General features: G+C 35.8%; 4 protein-coding genes across 5 annotated transcripts; 2 read left to right on the forward strand and 2 right to left on the reverse strand.

The window, feature by feature from the left end:
* The first annotated feature begins 5906 nt into the window (after positions 1–5906).
* On the forward strand, positions 5907–7409 carry LOC111776908 (cytokinin riboside 5'-monophosphate phosphoribohydrolase LOG5). The gene is made up of 7 exons (XM_023656318.2): positions 5907–6049; positions 6136–6233; positions 6341–6371; positions 6507–6606; positions 6690–6760; positions 6844–6987; positions 7119–7409. Exons 1-7 carry the CDS (start codon positions 5936–5938, stop codon positions 7227–7229), a joined length of 669 nt encoding a protein of 222 aa, XP_023512086.2. The 5' UTR covers positions 5907–5935; the 3' UTR covers positions 7230–7409.
* Positions 7410–11130: 3721 nt separating this feature from the next.
* On the forward strand, positions 11131–12369 carry LOC111776995 (NAC domain-containing protein 6). The gene is made up of 3 exons (XM_023656425.2): positions 11131–11357; positions 11448–11722; positions 11799–12369. The coding sequence occupies exons 1-3, from the start codon at positions 11186–11188 to the stop codon at positions 12267–12269; spliced, it is 918 nt and encodes a 305-aa protein (XP_023512193.2). The 5' UTR covers positions 11131–11185; the 3' UTR covers positions 12270–12369.
* A 1386-nt stretch (positions 12370–13755) lies between these two features.
* LOC111777032 (uncharacterized) lies at positions 13756–15482 on the reverse strand. The gene is made up of 2 exons (XM_087118761.1): positions 15040–15482; positions 13756–14371 (listed from the first exon to the last, which is right to left on the reverse strand). The coding sequence occupies exons 1-2, from the start codon at positions 15433–15435 to the stop codon at positions 13862–13864; spliced, it is 906 nt and encodes a 301-aa protein (XP_086974887.1). The 5' UTR covers positions 15436–15482; the 3' UTR covers positions 13756–13861.
* Positions 15483–20781: 5299 nt separating this feature from the next.
* On the reverse strand, positions 20782–25739 carry LOC111777600 (serine/threonine-protein kinase BSK1). 2 transcript variants are annotated; one of them, XM_023657268.2, is made up of 9 exons: positions 25227–25739; positions 24985–25120; positions 24340–24473; positions 24209–24260; positions 23907–23992; positions 22769–22957; positions 22448–22648; positions 22241–22354; positions 20782–21257 (listed from the first exon to the last, which is right to left on the reverse strand). In XM_023657268.2, the coding sequence occupies exons 1-9, from the start codon at positions 25542–25544 to the stop codon at positions 21009–21011; spliced, it is 1479 nt and encodes a 492-aa protein (XP_023513036.1). In that variant the 5' UTR covers positions 25545–25739; the 3' UTR covers positions 20782–21008. The 2 variants fall into 2 exon arrangements, with proteins under 2 accessions (XP_023513036.1, XP_023513035.1); XM_023657267.2 differs by having other exon boundaries at positions 24155–24260.
* Positions 25740–26681: the final 942 nt, after the last annotated feature.

Below are 26681 nucleotides of genomic sequence, written 5' to 3' on the forward strand. Positions count from 1 at the left end.
CGACATATTAGACATCATCTAAATTTTGTTAATTCAACAACACGTGAGGAATAAAAATTCAAATAAGCAATACTCGATTAAGGGAGGGTTATTTAAATGAATCGATGTCACATCTGAACGAAAACAATTATGAGGATAGAATAGTTATAAAAAGCTTAAAATAATTTAAAAGTTATTATCTATACCGGTGCACCTTTTGTCTTGGTGGTTCAATCATAGAAATTTCAAAATAACACGTGAATGAAGACAAAATATGTTGGAAATGTTAGACGAACACGACTCTCCACAATGGTATGAGCCTTGAGGATTCTATTGGCTATATTGGCATGACTAAGTTTAGGGCATGACTCTGATACCATGTTAGACGAACACGACTCTCCACGATGGTATGATATTGTCCACTTTGAGAATAACCTCTCATGGCTTTGCTTTGGGCTTTCCCGAAAGGTCTCACACCAATGGAGATAATATTTCTTGATTATAAACCCATAATCATTCTCTAAGTTAGCCGATGTGGGACTTTCATCCAATAGGAAAGGCTCGTGTTAGTCTATAAGGATAATCTTCACTCTTAGAAACGAGGGTGACCATGTCGCAGGGGAATGCCGAAGCCATCAAAATGCATTCGAGTTAAGCTTTTGTTCTAAAATATTCGTAATAGAATAATTAGAATCTTAATTAAGCAAAGTAAAAGAAGAAAGCACGTGCCCAAGAAAAAGGAAGCACGTGTATGACATGCATTAAAGTAATTGTATTAGTGAATAAGCAAAAGAAATAATTTAAATGACACATAAATAATTTACTGTCTATTTATCTGTCAATTCAAACACAATAAATATCCAAAATGTTACCATTCGATAAAATTTAATCAATCAATCAAGTTTCCATCAAAGAATTATGTTGGTAAAAAAAAAAAAAAATTTTAAACAATTAATACATTTGTACAAAATTTGTTATGATTACAATTTCCTTTTTAAACACAAACTACCATTTAATATTTTAAAAATAGATTAGAGAATAATATTAGTTTTATTTTTTTGAGACTATTTAATTATCGATGAATAAACGTTTTCCTTCTTGTGGACTATAGGGATACCAAAAGTCCGCTCGGGGTAAGAAAAAAAAAAGCTGACCCATGAAAGGTCTAGTTATTTCGAAATCAAAGTATGAAACCAACAAAGGTTCATAAAACGAAATGAGTGTGCAGCTGAGACACAACCGCACTTCTTTGTTTGTGATGAAGGAGATCTCGAGTGGGGTTGCATTGTTGAGGGGGGTAAGTAGAGAATTTGGTATAGAATTTATAGGTACTAACCACCAAAAACTTAAATTTTATAGGGACTAAGAACCAATAATTCAACTTTTAAGTTAAAAAGTTTTTGATGGAGAAAAGGAAATGAAATAGAATTATTGAATCCAATGATGATGAAATGTGATAGTAATGTAATGTGGGCTAAAATATTAATGGCATCCATGCAACATTATATGCAATGTTATAATTTCATTCATTATTGAAAACCTCAATAACTCAACCCATTGCTTCATATTCTTCTTAAAGCCTGTTCTTGGAACTCCAAATTCCAATCCTTACCTATAATCAGAAGTTATATGGGTTGAGAATTGCCACGAACATTTAGTTCATGAATACTTGTACATTCCCCACTTCGATTTATGAATCTATTCATTTGGTTCATCTCCGATATTGGTACATGAATCATCTTGATTCATGTATGAACATAGTAAGATTATGTCTAGCATTGTTTTGAGAGGTAGAGTCATTGTTATTTTGTATTTGGATAAAGGCAATGGAGAGAAACTTGTAAGCGAGATTTTGCAGTGTGAAAGTGTGAGAGATACACTTGTGAATACTTTGATTATAGTAATTGGCTATCACTCGTGGATGTAGGAGAATTTATTCTCTCCGAACCATGTAAACCTGTCTCTTTGTTTAATTTATATTTGTGGGTATGTGAGTACAAATGATTTTGTTTCTGCTTCCGCTGTAACAATTGGTATCAAAGCATTTTGATTGTGGCGTTAGGGTACATCAGTATGTAACGATCCAATTTTCTAGAAACCTAAACCGATTTGAGCTCATTATCAGGCTCGAGTCTTGATCTATCTAAAGTTTTAAAAAGTCGAATCGTTCGATGAGGGTGAAAACCCTCCAATTCCCACTCCCTCCCCCCTAAAAAAAGCTTATTTGAAGGACAGTTTCAGGGCCGACATGAAGCCACTAAGCCCATTTCTGTCGCTGAAACGGGCAAAAAATGGGCCAAAAGTCATATGGAAACCCGAAAATTTCAAGTTCAAGAAATGCAACCTTCCTCCCCTTTTCCTTTCACCAGACACCGTCACAGACATGTTCTTCCAAAAGAAGCTTGGGGCTCACAACTAAAAAAAACAAAACACACCGAACATACAATATTTACCCCTGAAAAGTGTGAATAGATCTGAAGATATTATTACTCAACGAAACAATACAGAGTTAACAATGAGAAAATAGAATTGGGATCGAAGGTTCAATCTTCATTCACAACGTTTTAAATAGAATACAAGATACCAACTAATACTTACAAATAAGGAAAATACAAGATACAACTAATACCTAGGAAAATAAAATAAAATATACTACAAATCAAATCAGAAAGAGAAAAATATTAACCGATTACTAATATCTAAGATATATTCTATAACTAATATATTCTCCAAATATTAACGGATTACGAATATCTTGACTAATTCAAACTAGCATTAAGTTGCACTAAATTTTGACAATAGGCTCTGGAGTAATATGGTTCAGCTCACACTTGAAAAAAAACACCTTACATAAGAATTCTCCTAACTCCTACACTGATCGACCCCAGCAGGAGAGTTTTTTTTTTTGGTAATCTTTTTGGTTTGGTGTTCTCTCTTAGTATCAGTGAAAGCTCAAGAATGTGGTGTAGTAGTTTATGTGGAGGGTTCTGATATTGAAATGAATAATGAGAGGCCACAATCTCAGGCTCACAGAATTCTTGGATATGATATACTCTCTACTAAACAATTAGCCAATCAGATCATAGCCTAACCAGAACCATTTGAACTATACAAATTTACAACCTGAAACCTGAAAACCCAAACTGAATCCAAACTTTCATGCATACGAAGAACAGAGTATTTCCAAGACAGTAATTTGCAGTATAAAGTACATTTAAATGGGTAGTAATAATCTAAAAGACCAAAAAGAAACATTATTTCAACACTAAAGAAAAGCCAAAGGAGAATTATAGTGTTGGTAACTGGAACTCCCAATTCAACTTTTATTATTGGTATCTATTGAAGAAGGAATAAGAGTGGTAATATCAAATGATTTGTACCAAAAAGCCAAAATTAGGTACACACCATCCTTTTAACCTTACTTAAAATTCCCTTCCCCACACGTTTCTCCCTCTTTTTGTTGACATTTGACATTTCCTCAAAATTTCTTTTCATTTCTTTTTGAATTTTATTTTGCTATCCTCCTTTACTTGTAAAACCTTTGATCTTTTTCCTTATAGCTTTCAGTTACTTTTTGGGATTTCACCTGGAATGTTTGGTATTAAAACGGATTAAAATAAGGAAAACATCTCTATTGATACGAGTGTTTTCGAATGGAGTCTTAAAACACAGTCCATTCAATTCTTGGGTCCCATTGTGTTTGGAAAAGCTATCCAAATACTGTGGAGATGTGAAGAGGTTGAAAGGTAAAAGGGAAATGTGTGGGAGGAAAAATCCAGCAGGGCAGAGCACTGTGCAGCATGCAGCCCCCCTCTCTCCCTTCCTCAATTCTTCACTTTCAAAGTTATTCTTTTCTGAGTGTTGGAATTCTCTCAGGGGATAAAACTACAAACACAAGAAGATGTAGCACTAAAGTTTCTGTGTTTTCTAATGACTGCCACTTGAATGTACCCTCCTATTCATTTTTTTTAATTTATTTAAAAAAAATAAAAGAACGCACGAGTAGAAGAAAGAAATGTAAACATGTATTAAGAGAAAAACAACAAAGTACGAAGAAATTAATCAAAAAAACAGCTAGAGTAGGGGCCTATCTAATTTTTATGTGGGTAAGCAACTTAGCTGTATAACGTTGAAAAATTCTAATGAGATAAGACTCGATTCCTTTCTCGTTTGACATCAGCAAACCATCTTGTTTGACAAATTCAAATGCAGAGAAAAAGAAAAAAAAAACATGTGTAGCCCAAGCCCACCGTTAGCTGATATTGTCCTCTTTAGGCTTTTCTTTCTGGGCTTCCTCTCAAGGTTCTAAAACATGTATGCTAGGAAGAGGTTTCACGCCCTTATAAGAATGTTTTGTTGTCCTCTCCATCAGACGTGGGATCTCACAATATGACTCCAACATAGAAAGATTGAAAGTTCGTAGAACTTTTAGTTCAAAGTTGAATCCATGTTCAGTATGTAAGTTTGTTTTCCCTAAACTACATATATATTAACTTTATGAGTAAATACTCACGTTTTTAGACTATATACATCAAATTTTACACATCAGACATCAATTTTTACACATTACAAACTCGCAAATTAAATATGGCCTGTGTAATTTACAGCTTTGAAATTTCTTGCAGACATAATTCAAGCTTAAACTACGTAAGCTAAGAAACTCAAACTTTTCAGTTCAGACAAGAAATGTAAAGGTGTTTTTAGTAAAGGAAAAACAAATTGAATAAAATGATTTTTTTTTTATTTAGAAAAAAGATCTCTTATTCAACTGCAGAAAAAGTAAGCTTGTAAAACAGTGGTAAAGATATATAATCATTGGGATTTGGAAATGAAAATGGGGGGAAAATCAGCAGTTTTATGCAATGTTCTATTGCTCTAAGAATCTACGTCTATAAAAAGAAAAATGAAAGCTAAATTAAATAGTGATAGAGAAGGTTGGAGGATGGAGATGGGGTCTGCACGTGTTTTGTGCATTTTAGCCACCAAGTTATGATTGCCTTGCATCAGAAACAAGACAGACAGAAAGAGTCTAAGACCGAGTACTGATGTTTTCAGACTTTGTAGGGATAGTAGATTTGAGAGTCCCATTAGACTTTTGGGGAAACAGAAATCGACACCAAAAAAAGGAAGACAAAGAAGAGTGGGGGCTGTTCTTTTCTGTGGCCAAGAGTTCATTTGCTCATGTGACCCTCTTGAATACGTAACCATGAAAACCCTTCTCACGAGCAAACTTTCAGCAGTAAAATAATATATTAAGTATCAAATATTGATGTAAGAATTGTGTACTGTCGCAGTATTATAAATTTTCTCAATCCTCACCCATTTTATCTTAGTTTGATACGTACCTACCACCACCTACTTATTCCACCCACTATCAATAAGTATGTACTATCGTAGAAAACTTACCTCGTCTACTTATTCCTCCATTAAGGATTTCTTTAAATCTTCTTGCTACACATTTATTGTTGTTTTTTCACGTGGGTTTCAACCCATAAGGAATTTATGCCTCTTGGCATGTCAAAAATTTGGTTTATAACTTATTAAGAGATAAATTCTCGATCCATACAAATACGGTAAGCTAATAGGTAAAATAACTTTTGAGTAATTTATGGTGTGTTCTGGCGAGTTGTTGGTGAGAAGTATAAGTGGACTGGAGACTCATACGAGTAAGGGAAAAATTCCTGTCTTCTGCTTTTATACTTCGTTTTTCTACTTGTTTAAGTATAATGTAATTGAAAAAGTAACTGCTAAGGACCATTGTTACAGTGTTTGGCAAATCACAAACCTGGAATACAAAAAATGGTAAGACTTTTTTCCTTTTTTCCCCCCTTCTCCTTTTCTCCTTTTCTCCTTTAACTCCTTTAACTCCTTTAACTCTTTTGTATGTATATGTTTTCATATCCACATGTATATAACTGATCATGTAGCTCCTCCTGATAGAAACCAGAGCAGTGAAATGGAAGGGAAGGTAGTAAAGTCCAGGTTCAAAAGAGTTTGTGTGTTTTGTGGGAGCAGCACAGGAAAGAGAGACTGCTATAGAGATGCAACCATTGATTTAGCTCAGGAGCTGGTATTGCTTTGAAAATCTCTCTCTATCTTAATATTACCCATTTTTGGTCTTTTACATTTCCCCCCTCTCTCCCTTTCTCCATGCAGGTTTCAAGAAGGTTGGGGCTTGTTTATGGAGGTGGAAGCATTGGGCTAATGGGACTGGTTTCACAAGCTGTTCATCGTGGTGGTGGCAGAGTCATGGGGTAACTGATCGAAAGAGCTTGAACTTCTCTTCTGAACATGTTTTGAGGTTTCAAAGCTTTAATTTTAGACTGGTTGTTTAATTTGTTTGGGTTTGGTTAATTTGCAGGATCATTCCCAGGACATTAATGAACAAAGAGGTCAGAAATATGTCAATACCATAATTTGTTGTTGAACTTTCCTTTGACTGATTCAAAGTTGTAGCTTAAAATTTAACTTGGTTCTTCTTCTCTCACGTTCTAAAATGTGATCATTTCTTGGGGGAGAAATTGCAGATAACAGGGGAAACAGTGGGGGAGGTAAGACCAGTAGACAACATGCACCAAAGGAAGGCAGAAATGGCACGCCATTCAGATTGCTTTATAGCCCTACCAGGTCCCATCCATCCCCTTTCCCTTTCCAATTCAGAAACACAATCATAGTGGGTTTCATTTTCCCCTGACTGCACTGATTTTCAGGTGGGTATGGAACTATGGAAGAACTGCTAGAAGTCATCACTTGGGCTCAACTAGGCATCCACGACAAACCAGTAAACTCAAAAAAAAACATTACCTCATTAAACTCTGCAAGAAATCCTATCCATGTAGCTTGGTTTTGATCTTCCCTCCTCAGGTTGGCTTGCTGAACGTGGACGGCTACTACAACTACCTCCTCACTTTCATCGACCAAGCAGTGGACGATGGATTCATAAAACCATCACAACGTAACATCATAGTCTCAGCACCCAATGCCAAGGACCTGGTTCAGAAACTAGAGGTCAGTCAGTCAGTCAGTCAGTCAGTCAGTCAGACATTTCGTCGAACAGTTAATGGGCAACTTCCAAATTTGTTGCAATTTGACACAGAAATAGCCTTTAACTGTTGACGATCAAACTTTCATTTGTTTAGGAGTACGTGCCTATACATGACGAAGTGATGACCAACGCGAGATGGGGAATTGAGCAGCAAAAACAAGTGGGGTTCGAACCCAAAACTTTCCACGCTCGGATCACCATGTAAAAGGGGAACATGAAAAGAAAGGGAAAAAAGATTCAGTGAATCAAATTCAAAAGAGGCGTTTGTTTTGAAGGAGATGATTTTGGGTCGTCATCAACCATTCTATAATTGAATGAGAAAAAAAAAAAAAAAATGTTCGAAGAGATAAGTTTGATCAAAGTATTGGGGCTTTCCCTTTTTGTTTGTAGACGAGCTTACTGAACTAAGACCCATATACCTAAGAGCAACAAAAGCCTACCGAGTATGGGTCAATATGGACCTATGACCAAATTCTCCTATCATCATGTTAATAATGATCTCAAAAAATTATTAAGCCCACTAATCAAATTTAGGCCCATTTAATACATGGACCGACATTTAAAAAACCCATTTCATAAAAAAATTAAAATTTGATTATTTATTTAAAAAAATGAAAATAAGTATATATCAATTATAATTAAAATATATTCATCATAACGTTTTTAATTGTTTTTACGTGGGAAAATTATTTTTAATAATAATAAAAAAATTCACAAAACTAATTTTTTTAAAAAAGTTTGTATGCTAATAAACATTTATTTTCATTTTTCATATGCATAATACCATTTATTTTTAATTAATCATCCAAAATTTTATTTCAAAAGGTAAACTTATAAATTTTAATTCCATAAATAAATAAATTGACAAAATGTACTTTATAAATTTAGGTTAAAATTCACTTTCCATCCTATTAATTTAGCTTTTATTTTTTAAAATTTATAATATTTTAATATTTTACTGTAAAAATTTAAATTAAAAAATAAAAATACAAATAGATTAGGGAAGCAGACTCCCCTAGTCAAGGCAGCAATCTAAGTGTTCCTTTACCCAATTTTCAAAAATATTTTTCATATTTATTTTTGTTTTATTTCAAAATAGCTGTTGCAACGCGGAGGCCAAATAATAATAATATAATATTAATTATTATTATTAATGATTTTTTTTTCCTTCCATCATTTTCTTTATAGACTTTTGTGACCTTGCAATTGTACAATACGCGGTTCCTTCGGACTTTTTTTTTCTTTAATAATGTGAAAATTAATAAGTTATGAATTAATTTTCCAACACATTTTTTTTTTACAAAGAAAAAATTTGAAAAAAATTATCGTCTTATCTTTGTGTTTTTTTCGCACTTTAAATCAAAATATTTTAAAATAATAATATTTAAAGTCGCTCCATATTGAGGACTATTGGGAGTGAGTCCCACGTTGACTAATTTAGGGAATGATCATGAGTTTATAAGTGAGGAATACTATCTCCACTGTTATGAGGCCTTTTGAAAAAGTCGAAATCAAAGCCATGAGAGTTTTATGCTCAAAGTGGACAATATCATACCATTGTAAGAGTCGTGATTCCTAACACTCCAAAATTTAAAAATGTAGCGTTATAGATATAATATAACGTAGCATACGTAAATATACATCCTTTTCAAAAAAATATGTTAGCTTATAAATTATGTTACATTATCTTGTCTGGTTATTGAGAATGTAATTGTCTGTCATATTATACCTTTGATGTAAATTAAAATGATATTTAAATTCATACTATTTATTTAATAAATATGTTATATGATTTGCACATTATTTTATTTATGTCTCAACGGAAATTTCGGAGTTTTTTATTGATTTATTTTTATTTTTATTAAGCTGAAAAAGTAAAAGGAAAAAGAATGGAATGATGTGGTGGAAATTTTGGTGGGATTTCCACAAATTGGAATTCCAAGTAAAAGTCCAAATAAATAAAATAAGTCAACAATATGATGATTTTCCCTTATAATCTCTATACCGTGTGGGCTCCATCCACTTTGGAATATCCTACTCTTTTAATTACCAATGCATACCCGCCACTTAACCAATGACATGTGGCACGGCCAGACGAGTCACTATCTCCTATTTTAATCTCTATTATATTTATTTATTTATTTATTTGTGTAAGATTCAGGTTGAAATTTACCGTGAGTAATTTGTAGGGATCTCGTAAAAAAAATATTTGTTTAAAAAAAAAATAAAATGGAAGACGGAGACAGAAGATATAAATCTTACCTCCGACCTAATTTAAATATTAGAGACAAATCTGTATATGCTTTCTCTGCTTGTTAAATGGACATCTCTATATGATACTAGAATAAAAAACATTATACGGTTAAACTATACAAATTTTTAATTTTTGTCGTAATATTGTAGGAAATTAATTTTTGACTCGATGCTTTTTTTTTTTTTTTTTTTTTTTTTTTTTTTTTTTTTTTTTTCAAGAAGGCCAATTGCCATTCCCTTTCTTATTAAAATTAAGCTTAATTGTATTAACTACGAATATTGTAAAATTTTAAATTTTAAAATATATTTTTATTTTATTATTTATTTAAATTTAGTTATTTTATTGACATAAAAATAATCATTTAAATGCAAATATCATATATTATAAAGGAATATCAATTAATATAAAAATAAAATAAAATTATAGACATCTCTTTCAACATTCTAGCGTAAATTAAGCCGAGTGTACTTTTTTTTTTTCTGTTAAATTATTATTACTATTTAATTATTGGCTTAAGTTCTAATTTCCCTTACCTTAATCTTAAAATAAATAAATAATTAAATATACAATTTCGAGAATTTATTTAAAGTTAAATTAAACATATGATTTTTTTTTTTTTTTTTTTTTTTTTTTGAAAAATATTGGGAATTAGAAAGTGACGCCGTTTAATTTTGTTTATTTAAAAAAATAAAAAATTGACCGAGTAAAAAAGGCAAAATTTGTCAAAATATAAAAAATTATAGTTTTGGATTCCTAGTGCCACGTACAACTTCTAATAATAACTTTAAATGTGTTGGGTAGAGTTCATTAAAGTCCACTTTTGTGAGTGTGTTCATTGATGGAGAAAAAGGCACAACCTGCTAGACGGGTGGTGAACCCTATTTTCGGGTAGATTAGGTTGACCTGATAAACTCTAATGGTTTGAATTCTAACAATCAAGTCCACTGCTAGCAGATATTGTCTGTTTTGGCCGGCTACGTATCGCCGTTAGTTTCATGATTTTAAAACATGTCTGCTCGATGCCGAAGGTCTAGCCCTACTCCGACTAGTGCCTCGTACTGTCTAGTGAATGGTTCTAATACCATTTGTAATAGTCCAAGCCCACCGCTGATAGATATTGTTCGTTTTGGCTCGTTACGTATCACCATCAGTCTCATGGTGTAAGACACTAGTTGGACTAGGGCTAGACCCTCTCCATAATAAACACGTTTTAAAATCATGAGGCTAATAACGATATGTAACAGGTCAAAGCAGACAATATCTATTAGCGGTGGGCTTGGGTTTGTTACATCATCGGTTCATTGAAACCCATACAACACATGCTCCATTAAACTCAAAACTCAACGATAATAGATATGTATCTTTTAAAAAAAAAAAAAAAAAAAAAAAAATCACGAGTCTATAAGACAGAAGACCTAGATAACACCGTGGCTCACGCAATAAACAATGGTAAAGAGGAGTTAAAAAAGAATTTGAACAGAAGAGATTCCCGCAAACCTTTGAACAAGTTAGACAGTGTATATGTTTTCTCTTTTTCCTTTTCGTCCTATGTCACGAGTTCTTTTTAGCCATCGTCTGTAGTGCTATTTTAACGATTTTATTTTTAAAAACAATAAGAAAAGAAAGTATATGTCAAGATCTAGCTAGCTAGGCTAATAACAGTCGAGTTGTTCAATAATTCTATCGATTCTTATCGAAGACTTGACTAGAAAATCGATGAGTAGGGTTATGATCCACACATTGAACATCAAGTTATTTTGGGTCCTTTCTCTTTCAAAGACCAAGTCTTTTGGGGCCATCCCTTGTCGTCCCTTTCACTCGTACAATTCACATATATAAATGTCTTCCTTTCCATGAAATTTCTACATGAAAACCCACCAAACCAATTAAGCTTCAAATAAGTTTCCATGGCGGACACACCCCATCAGCTCGGCCAGCTCCCGGGCTTTCGCTTCCACCCGACAGAAGAAGAGCTTCTCGAATTCTATCTCAAACATATTGTTTTCGGCAAAACCCGACATAGCTTTGACGTTATCGGATTTCTCAACATTTACCAACACGACCCATGGGACTTACCTGGTAATGAATTTTTTTAATGTTTTTATTGAAAACCCTTCAAGGGTTTTGAGGATTTTAAGGTTAATTTTGATTTAATTTTGTTTTTAATAGATTTGGCTAAGAATGGTGAGAGAGAATGGTACTTTTTTGTACCTAGAGACAGAAAACACGGTGGTTGTGGCGGCGGAAGACCCAACCGGACCACCGGTATTGGCTACTGGAAAGCCACCGGCTCCGACAAGAGAATCTTGAGCTTGTCGGATCCTAAGAGATTGATTGGTTTAAGGAAAACCCTTGTTTTTTACAAAGGAAGAGCGCCGAGAGGAAGCAAAACCGATTGGGTCATGAACGAGTATCGTCTTCCCGATAATTCGTCTCTCCCAAAAGTAAGAATCTTTCACGTCGTCGTGTTAACCTAAATAATTTTATAACCCAACTCAAATCGTATGAATTGATTTACAGGACGTCGTGCTTTGTAAGATATACCGAAAAGCGACGTCATTGAAGGTATTGGAGCAAAGGGCAGTGGAGGAAGAGACAAAGAGCTTGCAGCTGAATAATGCGACTCCTTTAATAGCAGAAGAAGATCAAGACTCATTTAACAGTCAAATTCCAAGGCTGAATTCGAGCGAAATGGTGATGAAAAAAGAGACGAGTTGTGGGGAATATCGAGCGGAAGAGGAAGAAGAAGTCGACTCGAAAGGAACCGAGACCGAGACCGGGACCGGGACCGGGGCGGTCGGAGGGTTGTTGTTGTCGTCGTCGTCCTCGACATCTAAGACGGGTTTACAGATTCCAAAAGGGTTTGAAATGCTGACTGATCTGCAAGTTCCAAAGATGAACATGGATTGGACTCAAGACCAGTTTTGGAACCAATTCAACAGTCCATGGCTTCTTAATTTCACAACTCCTAGCAATATATTGAATTTCTAAAGCTAATTATGCTTTTTTATGAACAAATTTTAGTTGTAAATATGTTTTAATTAAGCTAATTAATGTGAATTTATGTTCTTAATTACGACCAAAATTCTCTCTTTTGTTCTTCCCTTTCATTTGGTGAAGAAATCAAAAGGGCCCATGAGGGAATCTTTAAGAGAGGGGAAGGATTTGTTTTAAAAAGTTGTCATTTTTTATTTATGTTAATTTAATATACTTTTTTTATTTTCAATTTTATCCCTTTTTATATATATATATATAGTATAAAAAGGTGACCTAGTTGAGAAGTTGACTGGAGTGTAGTGTTCATAGAGAGCTATGTTACAAATTTCTAGACCTATCTTTTGTAAATAGATATAACCATACAAGAAAATGTCGCGGTTTACCATTTTGTTTGACTCAAAGGATGAGTGTTTGTGCCTTGATGGCTATGTTCGGAGCGCCGTCCCCCTAACTTAGGCTATGTTGATACTAATTTTTGCTATAGTTTGTATGGTGTGTCCCACTTGTTAGATTTTTCCTTTTGATCTATTATTGATGTAAATTTACAATGACAGCCTTTTTCAGTGTAACGGTTCAAGCCCACCGCTAGCAGATATTGTCTTATTTGAGTTTTCCCTTTCGAAATTCCCTCAATGTATTTAAAACATGTCGGCTAGGAAGAGGTTTCCACACCCTTATAAAGAATGTTTCGTTCTCCTCCCCAACTGATGTAGGATCTCACAATAACCATCATTGTAATTATGATGACCGTCGATTTTGAACTGATATCATTTATCAATAGTCTTTTGTACATTATAACATGCGGAAAGATACTGGTTATAGATGTTACGATTTAAAATCAAATACGATATTTTTAATTTTTTTTCAAAAAAATAAAAATAAGATAAAATGTCTTATGAAACACGCTATAGACGACATCAAATTTTAATTCATCGATGATTTTTTAAAATTATATATAGAATATTTTACAATGTCGAATATTGACAAATAGACACAACAAATTTTAAATCACAATCAAATATTTTTTTTAATATAAAACAAAATGAAATTTTGGAAATTAAATAAAAATAGATATTTTGTAGAAATTTATTAGACTTCATGAAATTGAATGTCTAATTTTAATTGGAAATTTTGTGGAAATTAATTTTTGTGGCTTGACTTGGCTTTTATTTATTTATTTATTATTTTTATTATTTTTATTATTTTTAGAGCTTGACTTTGCTTATTAATTAGCTCTAGCTTGTCCCTTTATTAGTTGACTTTGTAGGTCTTTCAACAAGGACATGGCGTGTAATATCATTGCCACGTATATTTTATATTTTAAATAAAAATATAAACGTGGAAGCTAAATTTTTATTTAAATTAAATTATAAATTAAAAAAATTAATTTATGTGATTTAATATACTGATGAAATTTTAATATTTAAAAATATAGAGACTAAATTATAATTTTTTCTAGGGTCAAATTTGTAATTTAACCAAAATTTTACGCTCGTGACAAATATTCATCTACAAACCATGGCCTAAAAAAATACATACACCAATGGAATCCATCAACCTGAATTAAGATTCTTCCTAATATACCCTTAAGTATTGATGATATTCAAAAGTGAAACCCTATTTCTTATTAATCTCCTAAACAAACCATCCAATCCTCCTTCTAAATCTTGAACACATACCTCCAACTTCCCTAGCTGATCTCCCATGCTCTCTATCCCGCCGTTGCCCGTCGTCGGGCTGTCGGAGTTTAATTTGCTCGCCACCGTGTCGACCGCTGCGTCTACGGTGGCGAACTCATTTGCCTCTCCTTCTGCAGCTTCTTCGGTTAAAATCGCTCTTTTGGAGTGCATGAGCTTTGAAACTAGTGCCCACCCGCTGCCCCTGGTCTTCCCTTTCTTTCCCAAAACGTAGCTCATGAGGGCTTCGAAAACGTTCACACTTGCTGCTTCTACGTCGAATAATAGGCCTATTAAGGCCATGGTTTCGATGTCTTTAATGGAGATTGAGCTTGGTTTTGTCCCGTATGTCTTTAGGCTCGTTAAAGCCTTTTGGATTGCTCGTTTCACTACTTTTCTTGAGGCTAAATACTTTTCTACCTGCAGATCAAAGCTAAAGTTATCGACTTTAATATAATATCACAATAGAATACGTGTAAAACGGGAAAAAAAAATTAAAATTCACTCATAATTTTGTCACGTTTATTAATTTTCACCATAAAAAAAACAATACTAAGATTCATGATCTCTTCAAAATTTCTAATCTCTACCAATGTACGGAGATCAACCAATATTGAATAAAACTATAACAGCCCAAACCCACCGCTAGGAGATATTGTCCACTTTGATCCGTTACGTACGCCATCAGCCTCTCGATTCTAAAACAGGTCAACTACGGGTATGTTTCCACACCCAAATAGAAAATGTTTTGTTCCCCTCTCCAACCAACATGGGATCTCACAAAAACTCCCGAAACTCGGCAATTTTAATAAACTTGGTTGAAAATCATATATCTATAGAGTACCATATATTTTCAATGGTAAATATACAACACACCCGTTAGAATAATTTTTCAAAACGTCAGTGATTACGACACTCGTTTATAACGTCAAAATCCAATTCAATTAAATCAAAACCTAAATCCAAAACCCGACACACTTTCCAATTTCAATAATTAAAACGAATCTCTTGTCTAATAAAACTTTAAATTTACGACAACTCATCAACGAACGAACGAACGAACGAACGAACGAAGTTCAATCACAAACCTGATTAACAACACCATTTCCACAAGCCCAAGAAGAGGATCTCCTCCTAACCAAGGATTGCAACTCCCTCACACACTCCTTAGTATGAATAACACCATCTTTAGCAGCGCTGCACAAGTCCAGCAACCTCAACGACCCATCAAAAACCTCATCCACCCATTTCTCCCGCCGCTGCGTCGCAAACGCCTCCCTCGTCCGCCGTAGTAGCAGCAGCTTGTTGACGCACTCCTGCAAGTCCTGCAGCCCCGCCAGCTTCTTGGCCATCCCGGGCGCCGTCCATGGAGCCGAGTCCAGTGCCTTCAGCCGGCAGAGGTGCTCGTCGCACTCCGTGACCAATGGGTGAGGCCTCGTCGGTAGGCTGTTGGAACGGGCGTGGTAATTGGAGGAGCCTCCCATTTGAAGAAGGAGAAGAGAAAGGGTTCGAAACTTATTCACAACTTTTTTTCTTTTCTTTTTCTCTCTCTTTTTATGTTTCATCTCTTTATATGCCAAATTTGTTGAAAGGAGACAACCAGAATCTGATCCATTTGAATCATTTAATATTCCTCTTGTTTTTTATTTTTCATTTTTTTTTTACAATTATTATTATTTCAACACATTTTTTTCATCAAAAATATTTGAAAAATAAAATCATGACGGTGTAAGACAACCATGCACATGAACCAATATGAATATAGTTTAGCATTTGGAGTCTTGGTATGACTAAGTTCAGGGCATGACTTTGATACCATGTTAGATGAACACGACTCTCCACAATGGTATGATATTGTCCACTCTGAGCATAAGTTCTTGGGCTTCCCCAAAAGGCCTCGTATCAATGGAGAAAGTATTCTTTGATTATAAACCCATAAGCATTCCCTAAATTAGCCGATGTGGGATGTGGGACTTTCATCATCAACAATATGCAAGTTCTATGGTATTCGATGCGAGTGCGTGGGCCCACGCTCGCACGTATGTCTCGTGTATAGGAAAGTTTCGGCACGAAGAAGTTAAGCAATGCACCAATACTCGATTTTTTTTTTTAAATTTTCTTTCAAATTTGGTATATTTTTCTACGTAAATCGATTCGAGGTTGAAAGGGGACAACCAGAATCTGATCCATTTGAAGGAGGAGAAGAAGAAGAATTAGTGAGGTGTAAACGTGATTGGGATTGAGATTTGGATCCAAAAACACAAAAATTAAGCAATGTTTATGGACTGTCCCCTGCCCACCCACGTCTCCAACTCATAACCCAACATTATTTTATTTTATTTTATTTATTTATTTATTTATTATTATCAGGACCCTATTTTTGTCTTCTTCTCAGCCTTCATTAACTATTTAATTACAACTTCATAAAAAATTTAAATAAAATGGCTGCGTTAATTATAGATATTTGCCAATATATTAATTAATTAATTAATTAATTTGTTTCCTATTATTTTTGTAGAAAATAAGATTAAAATCCAACTCTGAGATTTTGTACAGTTGGAGCTGAGGAGCTGAAGCTGAGCTGTTAGTATAGAGACAAGAACATAGCTTTCCACATGCACACGTGTGAGGAAACCCCTTTCATACTACTTCCCCGAATATTCAATTACAAAATTAATATTATTATTATTGTTGTCTCTTTCCATTTTTATAAGTTAATTTTCTATCTCGAAAAGGGTATTTTTGGAATAAAATGAATTACACCATTAAAGTCTAGATATAGAGTTGAAATCTATTTATACGATGTAATTAGAAATGTCCATTTAATCAGTAGGGATCGGGACCCTATAGGAACTTGTCCCAAACATGGCAAAATTCTTACCATGAAGAAATGAGTGATGAGAGATTTCTCCTTATTAGCTAAATGGGGTCGGGAGATAGAGATTACATTCTCCGTCCCCGACCCCACCTCGCCCAACTCACATCTTCAGTCTGCCTCGCCCTATCTCTTGATATAACCTTACTTTTATGTATTAGCTCATTTTGCAGTCAAATCATAATATTCTCGGACCATTCTTAAATCAATTGGTAGGTTTAAATCTCTCCAACTAACTTAACTTCGGGCGTTGAGGCGTTTAACCAATGAGATATCAAAATTTGTTTAATTAAAAGGCAAGTAGACTTAATAATTGAATGTTGGTTTAATTTAATATAGAGTTTGGAATAAAAATATAGAGAGAAATTTGATGGTTATGATATGGGTGTCTACCCAAACACCACCTATCCTTATTATCTTATTCACCAAAAATCAATTTGCATATCTTTTTATATATATATATATATATATATATATATATATATATATTCTCCCTTTCTAACAATATTCATGCATGCACTCTTCAGGCGGGCTTGATGAGTCGACCAATTTTTGCAGTCTTCATCTTTCTTTAACTAATTCTACTTTCAGAGTTGCTCGACCGATCTCGAACCAGCTAGGTAACCCAATTAATATACCTTTGTAGCATGTTTATATTACATATACTCTCAGACTCTGAGATAGGTAATCCAATTAATATTATTGAATTAATATAATCCATCGTATATAATATTTTTATATACATTAATTTTTTTTTGACATATTTATTTTACTTATTACAAAATTTCTCATATGTTTTAATTATTTATAAATATATATATTGATATTATTATATGGTATTTTTGTCACCAGAATCATATTATTATAAATAGTTTTAGCCCATTAAGTGACAGTTTAGCCCAAAGCCCAAATCTATAAGTGTTAAGCTTAAAGCCAACAAAGCCCAAACCCAAAGAATTAGACCCAAAGCTAAATAAGTTCAAATCCAAATGGTCGGGTCCAAAGTGAGGTTCAGACACACTATCTTTGAAACGACGTAGTTCATATTATTTAGGAGTATTAAAAACCCTCCTAACCCGAAATATTCGATCGATCCAATCCAACTTCTGTGCCCCGACATTCTCCTGCATCATCTGCAACATAATCACGTTGCTTACTCTTCATTTAATGAAAACTATCTCTACATACCAACGTGAATCCTTCTAACATGTTTTGTCCTCACTCACATATTTCCTAAGAAAATTCTTAGGTCGGCCCAACATAAAATTGCTACAAGCAAAACAGGCTTAAATTTAGGGTTCTATGATTGAGCAATCGAAAATGAAAGTATGCCCTGTTAGTATAGGTAGTGATTTTCATTTAAGTATTTTTTAGTCATTTTATCCTCATGACCGCTCTCACTTTTAAAATCTAGAAACACGTGATTGTGATTGAAACATACTCAAACTGTCAAAGTATTTTATATGATTTAATCGAGCTTTTAATAAGTTATTGAACTTTTTAAATCTGTATTTAATATGTTAACGTCGTTTCTAATGCTTATGCGATAAAAATCTTCATATTCTTCCATAAATAATATAGTCAACATACCGTGTAAACTGGGTCTAGAAATTCAATCATATTAAAGTTAGACGCGAAAATAAGAGTTGCAAATCGTTATTCAAACGTTTGAAAGTACAAAGAACAAACCGAAACAACAAAATACAAACCGATCGGACACTTTCGTAGATACCTAATCCACATCAAACAACCAATCTTTTCCAGCTAGGTAGGATTATGGATGTCTTGCCAGATAATGTTGTCTTTCAAGTCAAGGACAAAACCTGTCCCCTCAATGCTCTATTTAATGTTATTATTACGTACATAAGCAAGAATCTCTCTAAAGATTATTGCAATATTTAGTTCATATGGAACATACAAAGATATTCATGAACCATCCATATGGTTTTGTATTGAAAGCTATATATGTTCGATACCAGATGAAATCATTTGTTCGATACAAGATTTTAAGTCAACATAAGCATAATTGAACGGTATCTGACATGTATCTCGTTTCTTAAGGTCAAAGGTTCAAATTTTAATACCGTATAATAAATATGATTATACTAAAATACTAAACTTATCTAATCAAATGGCAAGATCGTGACTTTGTTTAGTACTTCCTTTGTCTTCAAATTTAATTTAAGATACGTTGATAATTTAAAAATAACAACACGATAATTTATAGTTGACATAAATTTGTGTCACATGTTACAATCGCACTCTTTTGAGACTTGCCGTGCAATTTTGTGACACTTACTCTTGCCCTCGAGTAAGTCAACCAACTAAAACTTAGTAGTCATTTACCTAGACAGCAATTGTGTGACACTTGCTCTTGTCCTCGAGTAAATCAACCAACTAAAACTTAGTAGTCAATTTACCTAGACAGCAATTGTTTGACACTTGCTCTTGTCCTCGTGTAAGTCAACCAACTAAAACTTAGTAGTCAATTTACCTAGACAGCAATTGTTTGACACTTGCTCTTGTCCTCGTGTAAGTCAACCAACTAAAACTTAATAGTCATTTACCTAGACAACGTATGCTCAAGTCTTTGACTCTATTCTTGAAAAATGGTTTTAGAAAACAGGGACAACATGTCTTCGACAAGTATAACCGAGACACTGTCTCCCAACCAATTCATCGTTTTGATTTCGTATAACCCGAATTAAGAAAACGTATACATCGATTTCTTAAATGGTCGGACACAGAAATCTAACTTTGTGAACCGAACACCGATACGGTATCGATGAACGAGAAAAAGGAGGGAAAGGAAATGGAAGGGTAATAATGGTTATGTCCTGGAATCTGGCTGTCATGTCTTGTTGTTGAGAAAGGGGAGGACAAGGAGCCCTTTTGTTAGCAGAGTCCTATAAATCAGGTGTATTACTGGAAAGTGAACCCATTTTTTCCTGTCCTGTGTCCTTTACTAGTGGCTGGCCCCAACATTTGAAAGATGAGAATGAGAATTGAATGTGGAAAAAGGACAGACATGTAACCAAAATCAAATGAAAGGATGTTTTGTCTAAAAGTTTAAGTTGGACTCCATTGTGATTAATGTGTTGGGAAGGCGTAACGAGGCCGTTCTCTAAATTCTCAACTTCTCGAACTTTGTTTTTCGGTTTTGGATATTGGGTAGAGAGAAATCGAGAAGCTTTGTGTGAGAGAAGATCGGAACTAATGCACCATTCATTCTCATGACCAGACCGAGACCATCTCTCGACCTTTAGCTTATATGATCTTTGAGTGAGTGAATGAATATGAGACATGGTAGAGATTCTCTATTCTTGTAAAAGTCCAAGCCCATCGCTAGGAGATATTGTCTGTTTTGGCCTGTTACGTATCGCCGTCAACCTCACGGTTTTAAAACGCGTCTACTAGGGAGAGGTTTCCACACCCTTATAAAGAAATGCTTCATTCCCCTCTACAGCTGATGTGAGATCTCACAATCCACCCCCTTCAAGGGCCTAGCGTCATCGCTGGCACTAGTTGCTCTCTCCAACCGACGTGGGATGTCACAATCCTCCCCCTTTGAGGCCCAACGTCCCACTCCCCTTCAAGGCCTAGCGTCCTCGCTGACACTAGTTGCTCTCTCTAACCGATGTGGAATGTTACAATCCACCCTCCTTCGAGGCCCAACGTCCTCAGTGACACACCGTTTGCTACCTAGCTCTGATATAATTTGTAATAGTTTAACCCCACTGTTAGTAGATATTGTCTACTTTGGCCCGTTACATATCGTCGTCAGCCTCACAAGAGGTTTCCACACCCTTATAAAGAAGGTTTCATTCTCCTCTCCAACCGACGTGGGCTCTAACATTGACATTCTAGATCAAGTATCAAATAACGTACCGAGATTTGGGAAGTTTGAATATTATTGTTTTGTTTGACTCAATTCATAAAACTTGACAAGGGGCTCTACCAAACTAACTAGAAGGTCATATTCATAGAGATGGTTTAAATTGATTGAATTTACAAGCTCCTCTACAATTGACATGAACAAACAAGTTAAATGTAAGTAGTTCACATTTTCTTTATCCAAGTAAGAAAATTACCAGCTCGTGCTTTATACAAATTGTGGTAGCCTCAGCAACAAACGACACCCGAATGCTCGTAATTACAGCAATGTTTAGTTCATTATCGTGATCATCGTCCACCTCGTTGCCTCTTCTCTTCCAATGCAGCTGCTTCGTTCAACATGTCGATCGCATCTTTCTGCATATCCAGCTTTGCAAGAGCAACTGATTGCATGTAGAAGGCTGTGGGCCAATCTGGATATACACATTGTGCTTGCATTGCATCACGAAGTGCAGCATCGGGTTGATCGCACAACAAATAGCACAGGCTTCGTCGAGCAAACACGGTCGGGGATACCATTGTTCCTACATCTATGAACTGCAAAGAAGAGAATTTTAAAGCCACAAAAGTCATGTCACATGAATTGTTTTGGCCTAATTGTGAAAATAAATGACCGAACATAGCGTAAAGAAGGCTCAAAATAACTTAAAGTAGACCTAGTCTACTGCTAACAGATATTGTCCTCTTTAGGCTTTCCTTTCCAGGCTACCCCTCAAGGTTTTGAAAACCGGTCTACTAGGGAGAGGTTTCCACACCCTTATACCCAATGTTCTCGCTGACATTCATTCCTCTCTATAATCTATGTGGGATCTCACAGGGGCTCAGTGTCCTCGCTAGCACACTGCCCTGTGTCTGGCTCTAATACCAACTATAACAACCTAATTCCACCGCTAGCATATATTGTCCTTTTTGGGCATTCCCTTTCAGACTACCCCTCAAGGTTTTTAAAACGTGTGCTAGGGAGAGGTTTTCACACCCTTATACCTAACGTTCTCGCTGACACTCAGTCCTCTCTCCAATCGATGTGAGATCTCACAATCCACCCCCTTTGGGCCTCAGCATCATTGCTGGCATACCTGGCTCTGATACCAACTGTAACAACCCAAGCCCACCGCTAGCCGATGTTGTCTTCTTTGGGCTTTCCCTTTCAGGCTACCCTTCAAGGTTTTTAAAACGTGTCTACTAGGGAGAGGTTTCCACCCCTATACCTAACGTTCTCGCTGGCACTCAATGCTCTCTCCAATCAATATGGGATCTCACAATCCCCCCTTGAGGGCTCAACGTCCTCGCTAGCACACCACCCAGTGTCTGGCTCTAATACCAACTATAACAACCCAAGCCCACCGCTAGCATATATTGTCCTTTTGGACTTTCCCTTTCGCAGTTCCCCTCAAGGTTTTTCAAATGCGTATGCTAGGGTGCCACGCCCTTGTACCCAACGTCCTCGCTCGCACTCATTCTTCTCTCCAATCAACGTGGGATCTCACAAAAAACGCTGTCAGTATTACGTAGATAAATACCTGTGAATAACAATCAATGGCAGCTTTAAAGTTTTTGTCCCGGAAGGCAAAATCCCCTCGCTTTCTTGCCTCCAACATATCTCTCATCTGTTGTGTCCACTCTTGAAACGATAGCTGAAACAACTCAAGAACTCTTAGTTAAAACCTTCCTGCTCATAAAACAGAGTCACTTAATCTTATAAACCGAGTTGAATAAATCGAGGCAACCTCATTAGTTCCTTCATCGTCTCGGTAGTGTGTCATTATCAAGATTTGATGAATTGCAGTGAGATCTATCCTCGAGCAGGCCTCACCCATCGACGATAAAGGACGTTGTGGGGTTATCGGGGTTATCGGGGCTATCGGGGCTATAGGGGCTATTGCAGCATCCTCCTGCTTCTCTATTCCAAGCATGACATAAGAGGGAACCTACAAACACCCACAGCATCACAGTACATATATCACAGATATCCTATTAAAACATATTTGATAGGCTGTGTTGGAAGATATAGATATGAATGGCCTAAGGGAGTAAGCAAAGTTCTTTACTTCGGGTTTTGTTTGCAGGGGAGCGAGGGTCGAAACGAGGTCCTCTGTGTTAGGTCGGTCCCTCGGTTCATATTGTAAACACTGAGAAGCGAGATTAACCACCACGGTTGCGTCCTCTGTAGAAAATTTTCCTTCCAAATGCGAATCCATTAAGAGAATGATGTTCTTTCCTCGAATCAGATCGAGAGCCTGCGTTTGCAAATGTATTTTATCAAACTTATGTAACGTGAATAATTTAAATCCTTATAACAGGACCATACAAAAATGAGACGTATGAACATGTTGTAGATCTTAATTACATCCTCGGAAACTGATACGAAAATTTCTATGACTTTGGAAGAACATGTTAACGACAATCCAATCGTATTTGCTGAATTATTGTATCATTAACCTTGACCATAATTCAACGGTGTTATAGTAACCCCGAATTGTATTACTCTAACAGCCTAAGCCCACTACTAGCAGACACTGCCCAATTTGGGCTTTCCCTTTCGGGTTTCCCTCAAGGTTTTAAAACGCGTCCACTAGGGAGAGGTTTCCACACCCTTATAAGGAATGTTTCATTCCCCTCTCCAACCGATGTGGGATCTCACAATCCACCCCTCTTGGGGGGCCTAGATCCTCGTTGGCACACCGCTCGGTGTCTGGCTCTGATACCATTTGTAACCGCCCAAACCCGCCGCTAGTAGATATTGTTTTCTTTTTTCTTTTTTTAGGGCCACTCAAACGAGAGGACCCCTCTAAAAATGGGCGTACGCCGCTTGGTGCGGTGAGCACACAACTATACCGTGTGCTTGCCGCTCCAAGCGGCATACACCTATTTTTTGAGTGGTCAGAGTAACCGTAAAAAAGCAAAAAGAGAACAATATCTACTAGCGGCGGGCTTGGACGGTTACAATTACTCCAAAAAACAGTGGCATCCTTATAATCACACACACTTTTAAATCAAATCGTGTAGCAAATGAATCCATAATCTAGGAGACGAGCGAGATGTCAAATAATAACCAGTACCACGCATCCACACAACAGAGAATCAAATGGAAATCATAATAATCAAGGAAAGAACTGTTCTTATAAAGAACAAAAATAGAAGCATACATTGTTAAATGTAAACAACTTCACAAAATTAGCTACTTACATGACTTGGAGGGATGTGCTTGCCACTTAGAAGATCCAAGAGAACAGTACCAAAGCTATAAATAACACTTTCAGGGGTTACCCTTCCTACAATAGACAAATCAAAGTGACGAACAACACTCGAAACGCTAGTAAATTTATAAACGTAGCTCAAAACAACGGAAAACGGAGCGTTATTGTTGCTATCAACCTTTTGACACGAAAAATACTCGGTTTCTAATAACAAACAAAAGATAAACATCAAAGTACCATTTTTCAAATACTCAGGTGGTGTGTAGGCCAGATTTGTGCTGTAACTCTTACCGTCCCTACTGTTTTTCATCAATCCAAAACACGAAAGACGTGGATCGCCACCCTATAAACGAGAGCAACGAAATGAAGATAAACATTACATCAAAAAACTAAAAATAGATACCAATAAGTGAAAATGATACCTCATCAAAAAGAACTCTGTAAGCATTCAAGTCATGGTACAATGCACGGCCTTTAGTGGTACAATATTCCAAAGCTTCAGCAATATAGTACGCAACTCTCAACCGCATGGCCCACTCAATGGTTTGATTTTCCCCTGCAAAAACGTAGCAAGCTCACTCGATCATACGTAGCTACACGCAAAATCTAACCATAATGATGTCGTATAGCCAAACGGGGTCGATGTAGTTATTCTAAGCAACACCTACAACTTAAATAATAATGCCATGATAGCCAAACGGGGTCGATGTAGTTATTCTCAGCAACACCTACAACTTAAATAATGATGTCGTGATAGCTAAATGGGGTCGATGTAGTTCGCCTAAGGGCAATGAACCTCCCAAGTCTCTACGATAGTATGATATAGTCTACTTCAAGCTTAAACTTCGGTGATTTTGCTTTTGGTTATACCTCGTACCTATAAGATCATCCCCACTTCTAATAGTTTCGTTGTTTCGGAGTCGATAAACACGTTCCCTTCCCGTAATCCCCATAGCTTAACAGAATCAAGTTCCAATAGAAATGTTATGCTAAATGTATGCTTATACACTTCCAGTAAACACAAGTAATGTTGGTGATGATTGAAGTAAAAGAAAATGAAAGCATACAGTGGAACAAATGCTTTGCAAGAGTATCATTAGGCATGAACTCCGCAACCAGCAGCCGCTCATCACCATCGCAGCAATACCCTATCAAATTCGCAAACCTTGGATGCCTTAGCTTCCCAACGCCCGAAGCCTCTTCCTAAAAATTGCCCCAAAATTCCACACACCCATTGCATAAAATCATCAAAAACTCAACAAAAACACAAAAACACAATCAAATTCTTCAAAACAAGAGCAAGAAGTACCACAAATTGCTTGGCGTCCGGCCAAGCCACCTTCGTGAACTTCTTAACAGCGATCCACTTCCGGTTTTGAAGTCGGCCCTTATACACAATGTTCGGAGCCTTCTCGCCGCTCTCGGAGACTATGAAGTTGGAGCTGAAATTGTCGGTTGCAGCCTTAAGGTCCGATAAGGAAAACTCGGAGAAACTGGAAACCATATCTCCGGGGGTCGTGTTGGGTCCAATAGAAGGCGGCGGCTCCACATACGGCGGCGGAGGTTGCTGGGTTTGAACCTTTTCAGGGTGGGTTTCTGTCAAAAAGATGGATTCACAGCACCCCATAACAAATTTTTCTCACAACCCTTTTGAAAAATCAACTGGAGAAGAGGGGAAAGTGAAGCAGAGAGGGGATTGGAGAAGGAAAGAGACGAATATGAGGTGGGGAAGCAACTTTTTAAGCTCTACAAGAAAAGAAACACAAAGCGAGGAGGAGCTAGGAGAGGGCCTCGTCTTTTCTCTCTCCCTTTTTATTCTCTCACGATTGATGGGGTAATTAAAAAGAGGAGCAGTTCTTACAGTTCATTCAATTAAAGAAACGGCTCGTAAAAATTCAGCAGAATTGGATTTGATTAAGTGAGGGGTTTAATTAATCTGGGTCAACTTCCTTCCTAATCCCAACAAATCCAAGTTCCATACAGTGATGTCTGAAACCTCCGATCCTTAATATATAATTAAGTACGTAAAGTTTTCTTTTCTACCATTTTTAAATGCTAATCATTCCTACTAACACACCATTTTGGAATCATTACATAATAACACTTGTTTCAAATAATTATTTTTATATATTGTTAACGATTATTGGGAGTGAGTTCTTCGTTCATTTAGTGGAAGATCATGGGTTGATAAGTGAAAATACCATCTCTAAGCCATGAGAGCTTATGCTCAAAGTAGACAATATCATACCATTGTGGAGAGTCGTGATTTCTAACATGGTATCAAAGTCATGCCCTAAACTTACCAATGACAATAAAATCCTCAAATATCGAATAAAGATTGTGAGCCTGGAAGGTGTAGTTAAAATTGACTAAAGTGTCGAACAAAGGGTGTACTTTGTTTGATGGCTCCAGATAAAGGAGTCGAGCCTCGATTAAGGGGAGGCTATTGGAGAGCTTCATAACTTTATTTGAGGAGAGAATTGTTGAGGATTATTGAGAGTGAATCCCACATTGGTTAATTTAGTGGAAGATGATGAGTCTATAAGTGAGGAATACACCGCTTACATTCAAAGTGGACAATATCGTACCATTGTGGTCGTGATTTCTAACGTATATACATAAATTTTTTATTTTTTATTAATTTTTATTTGATTTTTAAAGTTTTAAAAATATCCGTTGAGAGGTGAATAAAATATTCCTTAAAATTTCTGTTTGAGGGACGTGTTTACTTTTATACGCATATAACTTTTAATTATTTCTCGAA

This window comes from Cucurbita pepo, chromosome 16, assembly GCF_057944985.1.
Source record: "Cucurbita pepo subsp. pepo isolate OVF chromosome 16, ASM5794498v1, whole genome shotgun sequence".
Taxonomy (NCBI): domain Eukaryota; kingdom Viridiplantae; phylum Streptophyta; class Magnoliopsida; order Cucurbitales; family Cucurbitaceae; genus Cucurbita; species Cucurbita pepo.